At 33.9% G+C, this 15,006-nt stretch overlaps 1 protein-coding gene across 7 annotated transcripts in view; it reads right to left on the reverse strand.

Moving 5' to 3' along the window:
* PCDH9 (protocadherin 9) overlaps positions 1 to 15,006 on the reverse strand; it is an 895,458-nt gene that overhangs the window by 563,654 nt on the left and 316,798 nt on the right. For 4 of the 7 annotated variants that reach the window (XM_044249853.1, XM_044249850.1, XM_044249855.1 and 1 more), the window contains exon 3: positions 5,009 to 5,110. The exons of 2 other annotated variants lie outside the window; for them this stretch is intronic. In XM_044249853.1, the coding sequence (XP_044105788.1) occupies positions 5,009 to 5,110 (102 nt within the window). The remainder of the gene's footprint in view (positions 1 to 5,008; positions 5,111 to 15,006) is intronic. One more of the 7 variants, XM_044249851.1, reaches the window with a different exon arrangement.

A 15,006-nucleotide genomic window follows, 5' to 3' on the forward strand; every position in this document is an offset into this window, starting at 1 on the left:
AAAAGGCCTTTGTCTTTACATATCTTTCATAGAAAGTAACAGATAATGTTACTATTTTGCTGTTACTCCATTTGGTATTATTAATGTAAACAGGAGGGTTCTAAACTGTAGTTACAAACATGGAGAATCCTTGTTCTCCTTGCCCTCAGGGTACCCCTGGTTCAGTGAATTCAAACTCAAGGTGTACTGTAACTTCATCTTTAATGTGAGAAAATTGTGCTTACCCAGAAGACTACTGTCCTAAATGAGGTTATGAGTATGAAATAGAAGACACGCAAAAATAGTAACACTCTAATACATTTAGTTCTATTCTCTTCCCACATGCTCCTTTCACTCTCCATTTGACACATTTTTATTCTATTAAATATTTCCATCAAATGACACAATTGGAATGTTCATGAAATTCCAATGATAATTTAACTTCTGTGTATCTCTGAATCCAGCAAAAACCTGTGTTACAAATTTATGTAAAAGGTCAGATATATTTCCCTTATCAAAATTGTTTTCCCAGTTTTGGTCGGGAGATTTATAGTAGTAGTCCATCCTTGGATATCTTGATCAACCATCTGCACCCATGAATTTCACACTTGCGATAACTGCCACATTTCCAAAGTCTGGCGGCTAAAATTCATACTTATTTTAAAACTCTTCCACCAATCTCCCTAACTCCTAGAGTTAAGATTTCCATCTGACATTGATTTTCGGATTTCATTGCTACAAGGGAAAAGTCTTATCTCAAGAATTCATACACTGAACACTATAGCATTTTGTAAAAATACTTCAGCTCAAGCATCAAAAACAGTGACAGGGAACAGCTACTCATACTGAGGTGCAGTCTTGTGTGAATTCCAATAACTATGAGACATTTTCCTACAGATTGCAGAATATAAGACACTCAAAGCTCTAACTGCTTGCATTCTATGCTATTTCATGGATAAAGGGAACTGAACATAATAGAAGGGAAATGACAATAAAATTTATAGATCAAAGATGCTTAGTAAAGGTAATATGCATTTATGGCATGAAAACAATGTGCACTTATTCATTTCTATGCTTCTATTTTAATCATCAAGGTACTTTGTGTATCCAATGACAGAAGGCCTGCCAGGAACAGAATACTTAAATATGATAGTTCATTTAAATTCCACACCTTATTTAAAATCTAATTTAAGAAAATTTTCAAATATGAACTATTTTCTCTAACATTTGCTTGGACATTTTTTATGCAGCTTAGAGGTAGTCATTAGATCACTCCAGGATCCAGAAAACCTGGATCTCATTCCAGTGCTATCACCAGCTAGCTCTGTGACCTACAGCAAGCTACTCCATCTTTCTTGTCATCAAGTTATGCTTCAGTAGTATGAATATATAATCTCTATGGTCCCTGACAGCCAACTAGCCTGTGAATTCTTTTTGACTTAAATACTATCTTAGAGTAGTTAACCTTGTAGTTTCTGAAACTGTGTTGTGTTGGTTATATTCCAACTTTATTAATTACTACCTGGGTGAATTCAAGCAAATTATGTAACCACTGTATGCCTCAGTTTCCCTATTTGTAAAATGGGAATAATAATAATGGGGTTGTTGTTAGAATTGAATGAGCTATATTTCAATGATTCAATATGCAAGCTTTCTTACATTTTAACATATCTTGAAGCAGGAAACGTATTAAAGAAACCATAAATGAGCACTTACCAGAGTTTAATCAACAGCATTTTTTTCCCCAATGGTAAATGAAACTGTAGCATGCATTACACTAAGAAGTCAAACAGTAACATCTGAACATCTTAGATTAGACAAAATTTGGTAATACATATGAACTGCTTGGGGTAATGTTTGGTACAAAAATTACCCAATAGCTGATACTATCATTTTTCTATAAGTAAGCAATAATTGTTATATCTAAGTTAAGTGTGATGGGTAAAGTCTGATAATTTAAGAATGATTAAAAACTTGCTAGTCATACAGATTTTGTTCCATTTTATATCTAAATTCATAATACAAACTTATTAATAGCTACATTCAGATTAATCAATATCAGTCAACAAAAAATATGACTTTCTACTTGAACAGTATAGTTTTATTTAATTAAATATTTTTATGATTAAAAGCTTAACATGTTCTTATTTTTACTTTACTAAGATGATTAAAGAGGGAACATATAAATGATGAGAAAATAAAAAAAATTAATATATTTATGAGGCTTACCACATTATTCAATATAAAGGGAAAAAATATAACAGCATAGCACAGGAACCAACTTTTTAGGTTATAATCACCTCATAAATTCTCAAGAATGGTTAATACCATATTAATAACTTTTAAGGAACAGGTTACTGCAACTACCCCCTTTGTTATTGGTCTACAGATATTAAGCATTTATATAGAAACCCTGTCTCGCAGAATGCTTTATAGCACTCCAAAGCTGGTAGGACTTCTGTTTCCAAGTTTTATTTTCTTAGAAACATCAGAGATTTTCACTCTGCATTAAAAAATAAAAGCATATACTTACTAAATTAGGTATATCATGATGAAAAGCAATCTAAACTCATCAAGGGCAAAATGTAAATGATGGCCACATATATACATAGAAAACTTGACACAGACCCTAGCATAGAGTAGGTGCCACAAAAGTGTCATCTTTCAATATCATCATCTTTTTTTAGTATCACAGAGCACTAGAGAGAACCAGGACCTTAGAGATGACCTAACTGGGAACCGCTGAGACTGTAGTGGACCTGGAATAGGATGGTCAAGTGAGAATTTGTGGAATAAAAATTTTCTAAAATAATTTATTTTCCTTTGTTTATCAATATAACAGTAGATTTCTTTCACTATTCTTTGATAACTAGACTTGTAAGTCAACATGATAACTCTGAGTATTTTTTTTTCTTCTCCACATTCTCTAGACAAATAAACCCTGTACAAACTGTGTTCAATAAAAAATATTGTTCATGGAAACTTACTTTAATTATAGCTCATTTAAATTCTCTACAAAAAATTGGGAAATACTCAGGATTTCAATGGCTTTCAGAACATTCTGTGTGGGCTTTGAAAATATTTACATAGCTTTTTATATATGAATAAAACTTACTTATTTCTGCCATAGAGTAAGTGTTATTGTGTTATTATTGGATGAAATAAAGGTGACTCATGGGAGAAATTTCCATGTTCTACACACCTGAAATATACATAGTAATGATGAAAAACAAAAGGGTTAAATTATAGTTCTTCTCTCAACTGTCAAGTGATTGAGATTTTGGAGAAAGCAAATAAAAGCAAAATAAGAAGAAGAATATATGATATAGGCTAGAAGAATGTTTCTGATGAGTTAGATCCACACAAAGAAAAAGAAAAAAATGTAAAGGAAGTATTAAGGGATGAAACTGGCCAAAACACCACTTTATCTTTTTTCCACCTCATTTAATAGTTAGAAAAGAAGGTACTTATTCCATCAAATTTCTATTAATCAAAGTAGTTTCTCTGACCTACATTACTGCTGGGAGGTTTGAGAATGATAGATCCCTTTACTTGGCAAAAACAAGTGCAAAAATCCTGTACTGCTAATAATAATCAAAATATTTTCAATACCTTTAAGGAAATGGGGGAAAAACCTAGCTTCAATGAGAAAATAGAATACATAGGACACACTAACACTCACACATACATATATACATATTCATATTATCTATCTCTCCATCATTTATCTACAATCTATATGTTAAGACTATAGAAATACATGAAACAAATTTGTAAGTATTAATATTAGAGTTAACTATTGAAACACAATTCCTTAAAAATTGATATTCTATTGTACAGTGTGAACATACTTAACACTACTGAACGGTAACTTTAAAATGAATGAAATGGTAAATTGTATGTTATGTTGCAAACCACAGTTTTAATAAATTAAAAGAAAGGTAACACTATGGAGTATTATGCCTCCATCAGAAAGGATGAATACCCAACTTTTATATCAACATGGACAGGACTGGAAGAGATTATGCTGCATGAAATAAGTCAAGCAGAGAGAGTCAATTATCATATGGTTTCACTTATTTGTGGAGCATAAGCAAGAACATGGAGGACATGGGGAGATGGAGAGGAGAAGGGAGTTGAGGGAAATCGGAGGCTGAGATGAACCATGAGAGACTGTGGACTCTGAGAAAAAAACTGAGGGTTTTGAAGGGGCGGTGGGTGGGAGGTTGGGTGAGCCTGGTGGTGGATAATATGGAGGGCATATATTGCATGGAGCACTGGGTGTGGTGCATAAACGATGAATTCTGGTACACCGAAAAGAAATTTAAAAATTTAAAAAAAAATTTTAAAAAAGAAAGGTAACAGATTTTTGCATTCAGCCATGTTAGAATAATTGGTACTGGAATACCTCTCCCAATTTAGAAAAAAAAAAAAAAAAGAATAAAGAATAAAATATGCATCTTTTAGATTTTACAATGGATGGACTCATTAAGGAAAAAGAAAAGTAATTTTTATTTTAAATCCAAATATACAAGGAAATAAAAGATCAAGCTGAGAAAGGGCAGGAAAAAAGGGAAAAGATTAATGGAAATTCCAGCTAACCTGCTCATATTGAGCAACACTGTCTTCTTTACCTTCCTTAAGTATAGGGGATGAAGCAAATCAGTCTTTGAACCAACAGATGTTCGTATCTTTGAGCTCAACTAATAAAAATTAACCAATTAGGAATCTTTAACTCCAAAAGAAAGTTGCTCATTACTTTCTCCCAAACTAGGTAATAATCAACTCTTTGCATTCAATGACAAGAACAGCATATTTAATAGCTAGACTATTATCAAAGAGGAAAAATATTATTTATCTTTTGTTCTAAAACTGTATGTTGTTTAAAAAAGTACTAGTATTGAAATATGAACATAAAAGAGGATGGCAAAGAAAATATTTATTATAGTTAACTCAGACTATATAATTCACTAGGAAAATGCAAATTACTCAGTTACTAACATGAGGTCTCTATAGAGATACAGCATACCTCGTAATGGCTTTCTTCATTCTCCTGAATGTGGAAACCCGCAGAGCTGGGACATTTCTGAGGAGTGACAGGAATATTGTCACTTTTGCTGTGTGAGTTACACTGAAAGAGATTACCAAATAATTGTGACAAACTACTCCACATTTAGAGTGTCTACTGAGAGACATGGTTGTTTGCTAAGAGTCTAATTAAAGGAGTACCATTTGAACTAGCAAGGGTCTCGACTCATAGTAACATGCATTAATATGGAGACTTTTCCAAAAAAAAAAAAAAAAGATTAAAAATATCCCCAGGATAAACAAATTGTCAGAATGTCTTAAGTGAAATGAAAAAAAATCTTAAGTGTAATTATTTTATTTTTACTCTGTCTTTTTTAAAGCCATATCATTATGCTTATGATTTTAGTAGCTAAATCGTACATGATGCTACTATTTGTGTGAGGTATTATCTAAGTGTTTGATATATATCATACACAACCTGACATAAATATTATTATTATCCCCACTTACAGGTAAGGAAAACTAGGCATACAAACTATTCTTCCTAAGGTTGCGCTGCCTACCCAAATTTCCGGGAGCACACCTTATGCCTTATCTACTACATGCACAGACTTTATAAATGATACATCTGAAGCAAACAAAAGTCAAAAACTTAAAGTTTAAGGTTTTAAAGTATTCACTTTTCTTCTGTACTAATACTAAGTATTTTTTGAAACAGGTTAACTAAAACAATTCACTTGGAAAAGGATGTGAATTATACAAGGTAAGACATTAAATTATGGCTTGACCTTTCTCCATGAAAATACTAAAGTGGTTGTTTTTCCATATTCCTCCCAAGATTTTTTTATGCAAAAATAAGATAGTATTTGCTTCCTGTTATCCTTTCTTCCTTCTTTCCTAAATCTCTTAATTAGATTCAGGGCAAGAAATATTTATAAGTATTTGCAGTTTTTTATTACACGTAACGTTGGAATGTCTAAGTCTTCTACATTAATGAAAGATATTGTAGTGCTTCCGAAAAAGGTTCACCATTGGAATATAACCTTCACTCTTTCATATGAACAGATTTGTATGACATAAGTAGGGAAGATAATGTTTTTTCAAACTAGTATGGCACATTTTCAATTAAGCAATGAAATTTTACTTTTCCCATGCCAAAAAATAATCTGATAGAAAATGACTATCAAGGACATTTTAAAAAGTGAATTAATTTTTGAGGCTAGTGTTAAGTTCAGTGTATTTTCACCTCAAGACCACTATTTTATATATTTAACTATGTTTTTAAACACATTACATTCTTTTAGACTTGTTTTGAAATACTTTTAAACACAGAAAAGGGGCCAAAACACCAAAAAAGAATTAATACTTCAAAATATCAGTCGATTATCTCATTGTTAAAGGAAAAAAGCAATAGGACAGACTAGGAAAACATGACTCTCAAAACCCTATTAGAAACCTTTCTGCATGGAAAAAAGATACATTGTTTCTGTCTTCTGTACAAATAGTATCATTTCAACCATGTTCAAAATTTACCTCCTCTAGGAATTTTCATGGGTAAATAAGCAATTAGCAATAACCATTTTATCCTCTGCTTGTAATCTAAGTAACTTCCAGGTGAAGTTTCTAAAATGCAGTTGTACCAGTTTAATTCCTGGGATGTGCCTAGGTTCGTCTGAACAAAGTCACTTAATTATGAAGGACTATCTTTCATATTTCTCCACAGTGGCTTCCTTTGATTTCTAAGGAAAACAGCTTCGACCTTAAAACAGTTATTGTCATCTGTGATGTTTCTTAGACATTTTAATCATCCAATGCTCATTCCTAGCCTCTCCTCTTATCTATTCATGCTGATGAATCTTTTTAAAACATCTCATGTCTTATGCAGTGTTTCTCCCTAGAAACATTTCAATACCTTTGGCCTGACAGTGGCTCTCACCCTATTAGAATCACCTGGAGAGCTTTAAAAAATACCAATAACTGAGCCCTACCTCACACCAAATGAATTAGAACTCAGGCCAAAACATGGTTTAAATACCCAGGTAATTAGGGGCACCTGGGTGGCTCAGTGGGTTAAATACCCAGGTAATTCTAATATACAGCCTGAGTTTAGAATCCCTGGGTTAACATTTCTTTGTCTGGTGCTCAGGACAATATAGCAAATTTTGGCCTCACTCCTCTTTTGATCTGATCTCTTGCTCTCGGGCATTTGTTCTTCCTTTTCCTTATTTAATGTCATATGTTGGGAGCTGTTTCTTTTTCATGGAATATATCATAATGCCTTTGAATGTGAAAAAAAAAACCTATACTGTATAATGCTTTATACCTTTACATACAAAACTTTATGTATTATCTACCAGAAACCTCTGCAGAGACATAGAAACAAACCTTCTTTAACAGGTTCAGATAAATTCAGTGCCTTCATGCAACAATTTGCCAAGTAAATGCATTTCTAAGTGACAGAACTCAGGCTATTTCTCCTCTGCCATATCTCCCTTAAGGCGTTCGTTCGTTCATTTGCTCATTCATCCACATATTCTATTCTGCTTGTTTATTCATTTGTTTGATCATAAGATATTTACTGAGTGCATGCTATGGGTCAGGATTTGATTGGTTCCATCAGGTATGGGATTTAATATCTATAATATTCACTCCAGCAATGAAACCACACATAGAAATAAATAACCACCATGATATGTGAAAATACCACATGAAAATGTATGCATAGGTTGCTTAGGGACAAAGAAGAGAGAATGACTAGACTCCTGCTTTTGATATGTGGGAAGAATCTGGAAAGATGGGCCAATGAGCGAATCATGGTTGGCACACATTCACAACAAAACAAACCGCATATGCAAAGGCTAGAAGACATGAATTCTTGTGACTTGGTCTGTGAGCTGCAAGGATTTTGACAGTGCTTTAACCATGAAGCCTCGAGGACTGCTTTGAGGATAGAGACAAGTTATTACAGCATTAAATTTAACAGTGGATCCAAGATGAGAAGTTACAGAATCGGGCTTAACATAAGGGAGGACTAGCAAATAATGGGGTAAGTGCTTCACAGTGGTGGTACCAAGGGTGAGCCTGCATCACCTTCTCTCCCTCCCAAATTCAATAAAGAAATATAAGCAGACTGGGTTTGTTTGCAATATGACTGTAACACCTGAGTAAGTCCTCGCATCCCAACAAGATCTCAACTCTAAGCCTCTCCTGTGCCTAATTCAGGGCAGCCTCTGTAAAGCAGTGAATGGCACCCGAGGAATAGTTTAACCCACTTTGCCTTCCTCACTTTCTAAATTTTTTTAGTATTGTGATGTAAATAGCTTCTGGGGATTGTAAATCTATAAGCTGGAGGAAAAAAAATTAAAGTAACTTTATAAACAATATTTTGAGATCAAATACTATCAATAGCCAAAACTTTAAGGAAACAAGTTCTTAAGTGAAGAACAATTTAATCACTATGAATTCTTTCTAACAAGTTTCTATTTCAGGGAGAGCCGTAGCCTGAAATGGAAAGATTTATTATAAATGTCTCAGGATTTCACCCACTAATTTTTTTTTCTGTTTGCCAAATTTGATATGAATAACTATATAATGAATATGGTTAAGACGAATCTGTTAAATCAGATTTCGTATTGCAGACAAATCACTTGAGAGGTCCAGAGCTCAATAACAACAATCGTATTAAATGGAAATCACTGTAAATACATTTGTTTTATACTTTAAAATCCATTTGATGTTTTTCATAACCTATGATTAATAGTCTCCATTTTAATATGTGGATAAATCTTGCTTCCCCAAAACACCCACAGTAGTTCTTGGGAAATTGTCATTCACTACTTACAGAAATACCTACAAAGAAAGGAAGGAAAAGAAATACCTACTCAAACTTGCCTCTTGGTCAGCAATATTAGCCTTTTCATTTTTAACAAATTTCTAAGAAGGGAGTTCATAGCCATGATATCAAGAGAAAAGCTATCAACAGTGGCAAAAGCAACAAGAGTTTTATGAAAAATCACAGAACTATCACTAAGACAGAGGTGTTTTCTTGCTAAAAAGGGGGTTCTTTACATTTTCTGTCAAACTCTCTAGCAGCAACAACATGTTCTTTTATTCTACTACTCCTCCCACCTTCTTATAAAATCATGATTGTTTGCTAAAAATCAATGGCACTGTTAAAAATTTTGTGCAATCATTATAGAGGCAGTAGCCTTGTATTTTTGTGCTATAGGTTTCATTAAATAATTCCATTTGTTAAAAACTCCCACTGAAAATGTTATTCCTACCCATTTTAAGAAATTCTTTTTGTGAAGAACTATAAAATATTCTTAAAACTTTTTTTTGTTTGTTTGTTTGTTTTTAATTTATTTATTTTCAGAAAAACATTATTCATTTTTTTTCACCACACCCAGTGCTCAATGCAAGCTGTGCCCTCTATAATACCCACCACCTAGTACCCCAACCTCCCACCCCCCCGCCACTTCAAACCCCTCAGATTGTTTTTAGAGTCCACAGTCTCTCATGGTTCTTGATGCCACCCTCCATTTGTTGGTCATCATAGACACAAACTCTTTTTTTTTTTTTCCCAATTTATTTATTTTCAGAAAAACAGTATTCTTTATTTTTTCACCACACCCAGTGCTCCATGCAAGCTGTGCCCTCTATAATACCCACCACCTGGTACCCCAACCTCCCACCCCCCCGCCACTTCAAACTTTTGATTAAAAAGAGCTCTAAGGTTAATAAGAAATTCCCATTTACAGAAAAGGATTTAAAGAACTGTGTATACTTGATGTCTTGACCTATTCTCCATTCATTCTTTTGGAGGACCCACGTGTGTCAGGTTTTCACCACCAGCATTCCACTGAAATTGCTCTGTCATATCCACCAATGATTTCTACATTAGTAACTCAAAGAGAAATTCTCCATTCTCATCTCACTTGACACAACTGATAACCCCTTTCCTTTTGGACATATTTACATCACTAGCCTTCTAGGACACCATACACTCATCGTTTTCTTTTTACCGCTGTGCTCTCTTTCTGGAACCATTTAACTGTTCATGTTTTTATTGTTATTAAAAAAAAAAACTGCAAAGCATAGAGAAAATGAAATCTAAGTACTTTCTCAGAAACGATGTTGTCTGACAATGTCCTCCATTAGTTCCTGACTCTAAAATACTTCTTCAGTTAGACAAATGAACAATTTCTTATTTATTTATCTTTTTAAGATTTTATTTATTTATCTAGAGAGAGAGAGAGAGAGCATGAGCAGGGGGAGGAGTAGAGGGAGAGGGAGAAACAGCCTCCCTGCTAAGCAGGGAGCCCAATATAGGGACCCCAGGACTCCAGGATCATGATCTGAGCTGAAAGCAGACACTTAACCAGTGAGCCACCAAGGAGCCTAAGAATTTCTTGTTTATAAGAAGACAAGGGAAGAATTCTTAAAATGTTCCTAAACATGCTTACTTTAAAGAAGATATTTTAAGAGTACTTCTAGAAAATGATGAAAATGTATAGTTTAAGAGATATATAGTGTGGATTCTTACCATTTCTGAAAATGTATCCCAATCACTTACTGTCCTGGAACCTACTTTGTTTCAAATTGGAAAGCCTGGAGCCTGCGTCAACGGCCTTCTAATATCTTCTCTGTATCTTCTCAATTGGCTTAATTTCCTTATCATCGTTAAATATAATTTGAAAACAAAGCTAAAATGTTCACCAAACTGTGGTGAACACAAAGTTAATCAGCTTGGGGAACAGATACTTTGATTTAAAATAAAAATGCATTATAATAAATTTTAAAACCAAACACCAGATAAATACCTATTCAAATCATAGAAATACACATGGCCAGAATCTGTAACAATTTCAAGGAGGAGATTCCTTAAGTAAAATGAAAAACAAAGGTGGACCATCAAAGGATTCAAAAGGAATGTCAACTATACCTTTAGTAAATAGGAATCATTTATTTTTTTAAATTGTTTGTTTTGCTTCTTTCTCTAAAAAAATTGTATTTTTTCTTTAAAAATTAGAGACAGAAATATCACAAAATATTAGCATATGTTAATTCTGGGTAGAAGGGCATAGGTATTTTCCTTATATATTTTTTTAACTTTTTCTAAATTTTTCAAATACCTAAATATGAATAAGCACACAGGAAAAAGGATTAGCGTGGCTTTGTTAAAAACCTCAACAAGACTTTTGATAATGGTGATAAAACAGTTTTATAAGCCATAAAATCTTGTAAGTGTGCACATTCAGAAGTAAAGATACCATGTTGATGTTATTACCTTTTGATTCTCCCCTTATCAGTAGAAAATGTTTCTCTAGGCTGGTGGGTGGTTCAGTCGGTTGAGCAATCTGACTTGGGCTCAGGTGGAGATTTCTGGGCTCCCTGCCCAGCTAGGAGTCAGCTTATCCCTCTCCCTCTGAAACCACCCCACCCGCACTCCTGATCCTGCACCCTCTCTTTTTCTCTCAAGTAAATAAAATCTTAAAAAAAAAAAAAAAAAGGAAAAGGAAATGTTTCTCTAAAGTCAGGTGAGAAACATGCTAATTCTTCCTTCTTTGGTGCTATAGCATAAAGGTCTTTCTCTACTTCGTTTAAACATAGTTTTGCTTTTTTTCACTCCACAAAGAACATGACCCTCTTATTGACAATTTATTAGAGGCATATAATACAATGCCTTCAGCATTACTCGGTATTTTATAGTATTTTAAGTGAAAATTTTAAGTGGGATAAATGAATAAATGCAAGACTTTACAATGATTTGCAGTCACCTAGATTGTTTTGGCTTCTACCTCTCTGGGTGATAATTTCTTTGTAGCTGTTTTCTTTTGTTTGTTTTTGTTTGTTTTTCTTTTGTTTCACAGCAGACAAATTCATTGGAAATTCGTATCCCCAAATTAGCATTTTGTCTCATAGATGCTATCACTAAAATAAGGTGCACTAATAGCATAGACTGAGAGCACCTGTCGTTAAAACATTAAACAGAGCAGTGGTTTTAGGCTTCATGCTTTGTTTCTCCAACTGAATCCTTAGCAATTCATGACAGGAAGTTTCTCACAGTAATATATTACCTAAGTGCACAAATTTGAAGTTACCTACAATATACATGAACAAATGGCTCCTGTTCAATGCCCAGGTCCTACCCAGGAGACTTTGCCAAGTTCACCTTTGGTTTTTCTAGGGCAGCAAACCACCTGGTAAGCAAGTTGACTAGGATCTGCCTCAGACTCTCTGAAATGACCAATAACGCTTACTACTTTGTATAAGACTTTTGGCACAGGCCCATTAAGTAGACCAGTTGGGTTTCTTCAATTGTAGCTCCTTGTGATCAAGTGAAATTAAAATTTAAAAAAAAGTATTTCTTGGGGCACCTGAGTGGTTAAGTCAGTTGAGTGTCTGCCTTCGGCACAGGTCATGATCCCAGGGTTCTGGGATCCAAGTCCTATACTGGGCTCCTTGCTCAGCAGGAAGTCTGCTTTTCCCTTGCCTACAACTCTGTCTGCTTGTGTATTCTCTCTCTCTCTGACAAATAGATAAAATCTTAAAAAAAAAAAAAAAAAGTATTTCTTAATGTGCATTTTATTATTGCAAGTAGATCATGTTTAAAGCATTAGTAGAAACTTACCTCAATTTACAATTTTATGATACACTAAATGAAACCCACTTTTTTCCAAAACAGTGAAGATACAAGGGATACCTTGTAAGCAGAAAAAAATCTTAACTAAGTATAAAAAAAAATTGGAAAAAAAAATCTTAAGAATGTGAAATTAAAGTCTGAGGAAATTCAGTAAGAGGTACTAGCCCAAGCACCGGATGAGACATTTTTTCTTTGCTTAGGAATTTCTGTCTCATACCTTATTCCAAAATTTAATGGCCTCTATCACTGGCTGGCTGACATTCTTCAAATAATTCTAACAATTTAATAAAATGTATAGGTGCCAAGTAACGTACCAAGAAATAGCTTTCTTTCAATGTATTATTGCTTAAGTGATACTTGAGAACAACCTATTGCCATAAATAACTTTGGTTACTATAAAGTTTCAGCAATTCTGTATATTGTCCTTTCCTGAGAATGCTTTTTCAGTTGATTTTCCTTTTTTGCAAAGCCTTGCAAGGTTTTTCCTAAGGGACTATTCACAAATGCAGAAATAGAGGTAAGACACAGAGAGAGAGAGAGAGAGAGATTCCAAAAATAATCATTTGGTTTTCAAAAAGGCTGCATTCGGCTGAATTTTATCCCCTTTTCTCAACAAAATATATAATGAAAGTGGGAAGAGAGGGAAAAATAACTTTGAAGTACTGTAGAATTTTTGATAATCCAATGAAGAGTTAAACAACATCTCCCTATGTCATAGTTCCTTAGCAGGTTCCCTCTAAATATGCAACAGCCGAGCAGAGCTCCTTGAACTGAACAAGGTACTAGGGTGCTGGGTACATGGAATGAACAAGGTACTAGGGTGCTGGGTACATGGAATGAACAAAATTTTGCTAAACAAATAAATACACAAATAAACCCATACATTTTCCCACATCTGGCTAAAAATTCTTTCATGAGCAATTATTACCAAGTTCTCCAACTTCATACAGATAAACTAAACACAGTTTCAAATCATTACACATGAAGGAGGAGCAACGCAAAGCCACATTTATGAGGACCACAAAGTGTGGCTGCTCTGTGTACAGTGCGACATTTTTCTTTAAATGCTTCCTGGATGTTATATTAGTGTTTTATGTACCTCTTTTAGCCAGTTGCTATGGGTATGTATGGAAATAAAATTCCTCAGGAAGTATATTTCAAACACTAATGTTCTGTACTTTAAAATTTCTCCATTGGTCCCCTCCTTGTATTATTATCTTACTGTAAAGCCATTTCACAAGAGCAATACTACATTGAAAGGTTTCAAATTACAAAACGATTACATGTTATATTGCTTGAGCAAAGACCTATTAATGCAGTCGACACTGCACATTGTAACTTAATTATGCATTTAAATAAATGATGCAGACAATGTAAGCCTCTGCCACTCCACATACACTTAAGAGAGAAGTTAACTTCTGTCCAAACATATTTCAAGTAATACAATAACAGAAGTTTTTGGCACTGGGGTTGATCAGGATTATTCATGTTCTATTTTTATTCAAGGCAATTGTTTTGGGGTTTTTTTGTAGTTCATTTAAGTTTATTCCATTATTTTTTGTACGAAAATCCCTGAGACAGCAGTTCTGAAAGAATACCAAATACATATGCTAAAAACAACTTATTAGAAAACAACAGTATTAGTTATCAAAATGCACAGAAAAGTTATATGAGCCTGTGCAGAGTGGCAGAGTCCAGGGACACAGTGATGGGCTTTCCATCCCTACAGAGGTGGCCATCTGTGAACTGCATTTACATGTGTGATACACACACCATGGTTGTAAATACATATTTTGTGTGGGTGATTCATATATTTTTTCATAGAGATGATTGCATATATTTGTATATAAAGGAGTGCTTATTTCATAGGATTACTTTAATTAATAGTACAAGTACTACATTTTTCTAAAAGATTTCACCCTTAACTATATAAAGTATGTATGTGTGTGTGTATGTGTGTATGTATGTATGTGTTTGTGTATGTGTATATATATATATACTCATACATTTGTTAAAGATTTTATTTATTTATTTGACAAAGAGAGAGAAAGAGAGCACAAGCAGGGGGAGCAGCAGGCAAAGGGAGAGGGAGAAGCAGACTCTCTACTGAACAGGGAGCCTGCCATGGGACTCAATCCTGGGACCCTGGTGTCATAAACTGACCCAAAGGTGGACACATAACTGACTTAGCCACTGAGCCACCCAGGTGCCTCTGTTAATAAAATTTTAAATGTGCTATAAATAAATCACATATTATATTATACTAAGTTAACGTATATAATGTCTAACACAAATGCATCTGGAGGTTAGGGTGAAATATGTCTGAAAAATAATTCTATCAAGAATTATATTTT

The sequence above is a fragment of the Neovison vison genome, chromosome 5, assembly GCF_020171115.1.
Source record: "Neovison vison isolate M4711 chromosome 5, ASM_NN_V1, whole genome shotgun sequence".
NCBI lineage: Eukaryota > Metazoa > Chordata > Mammalia > Carnivora > Mustelidae > Neogale > Neogale vison.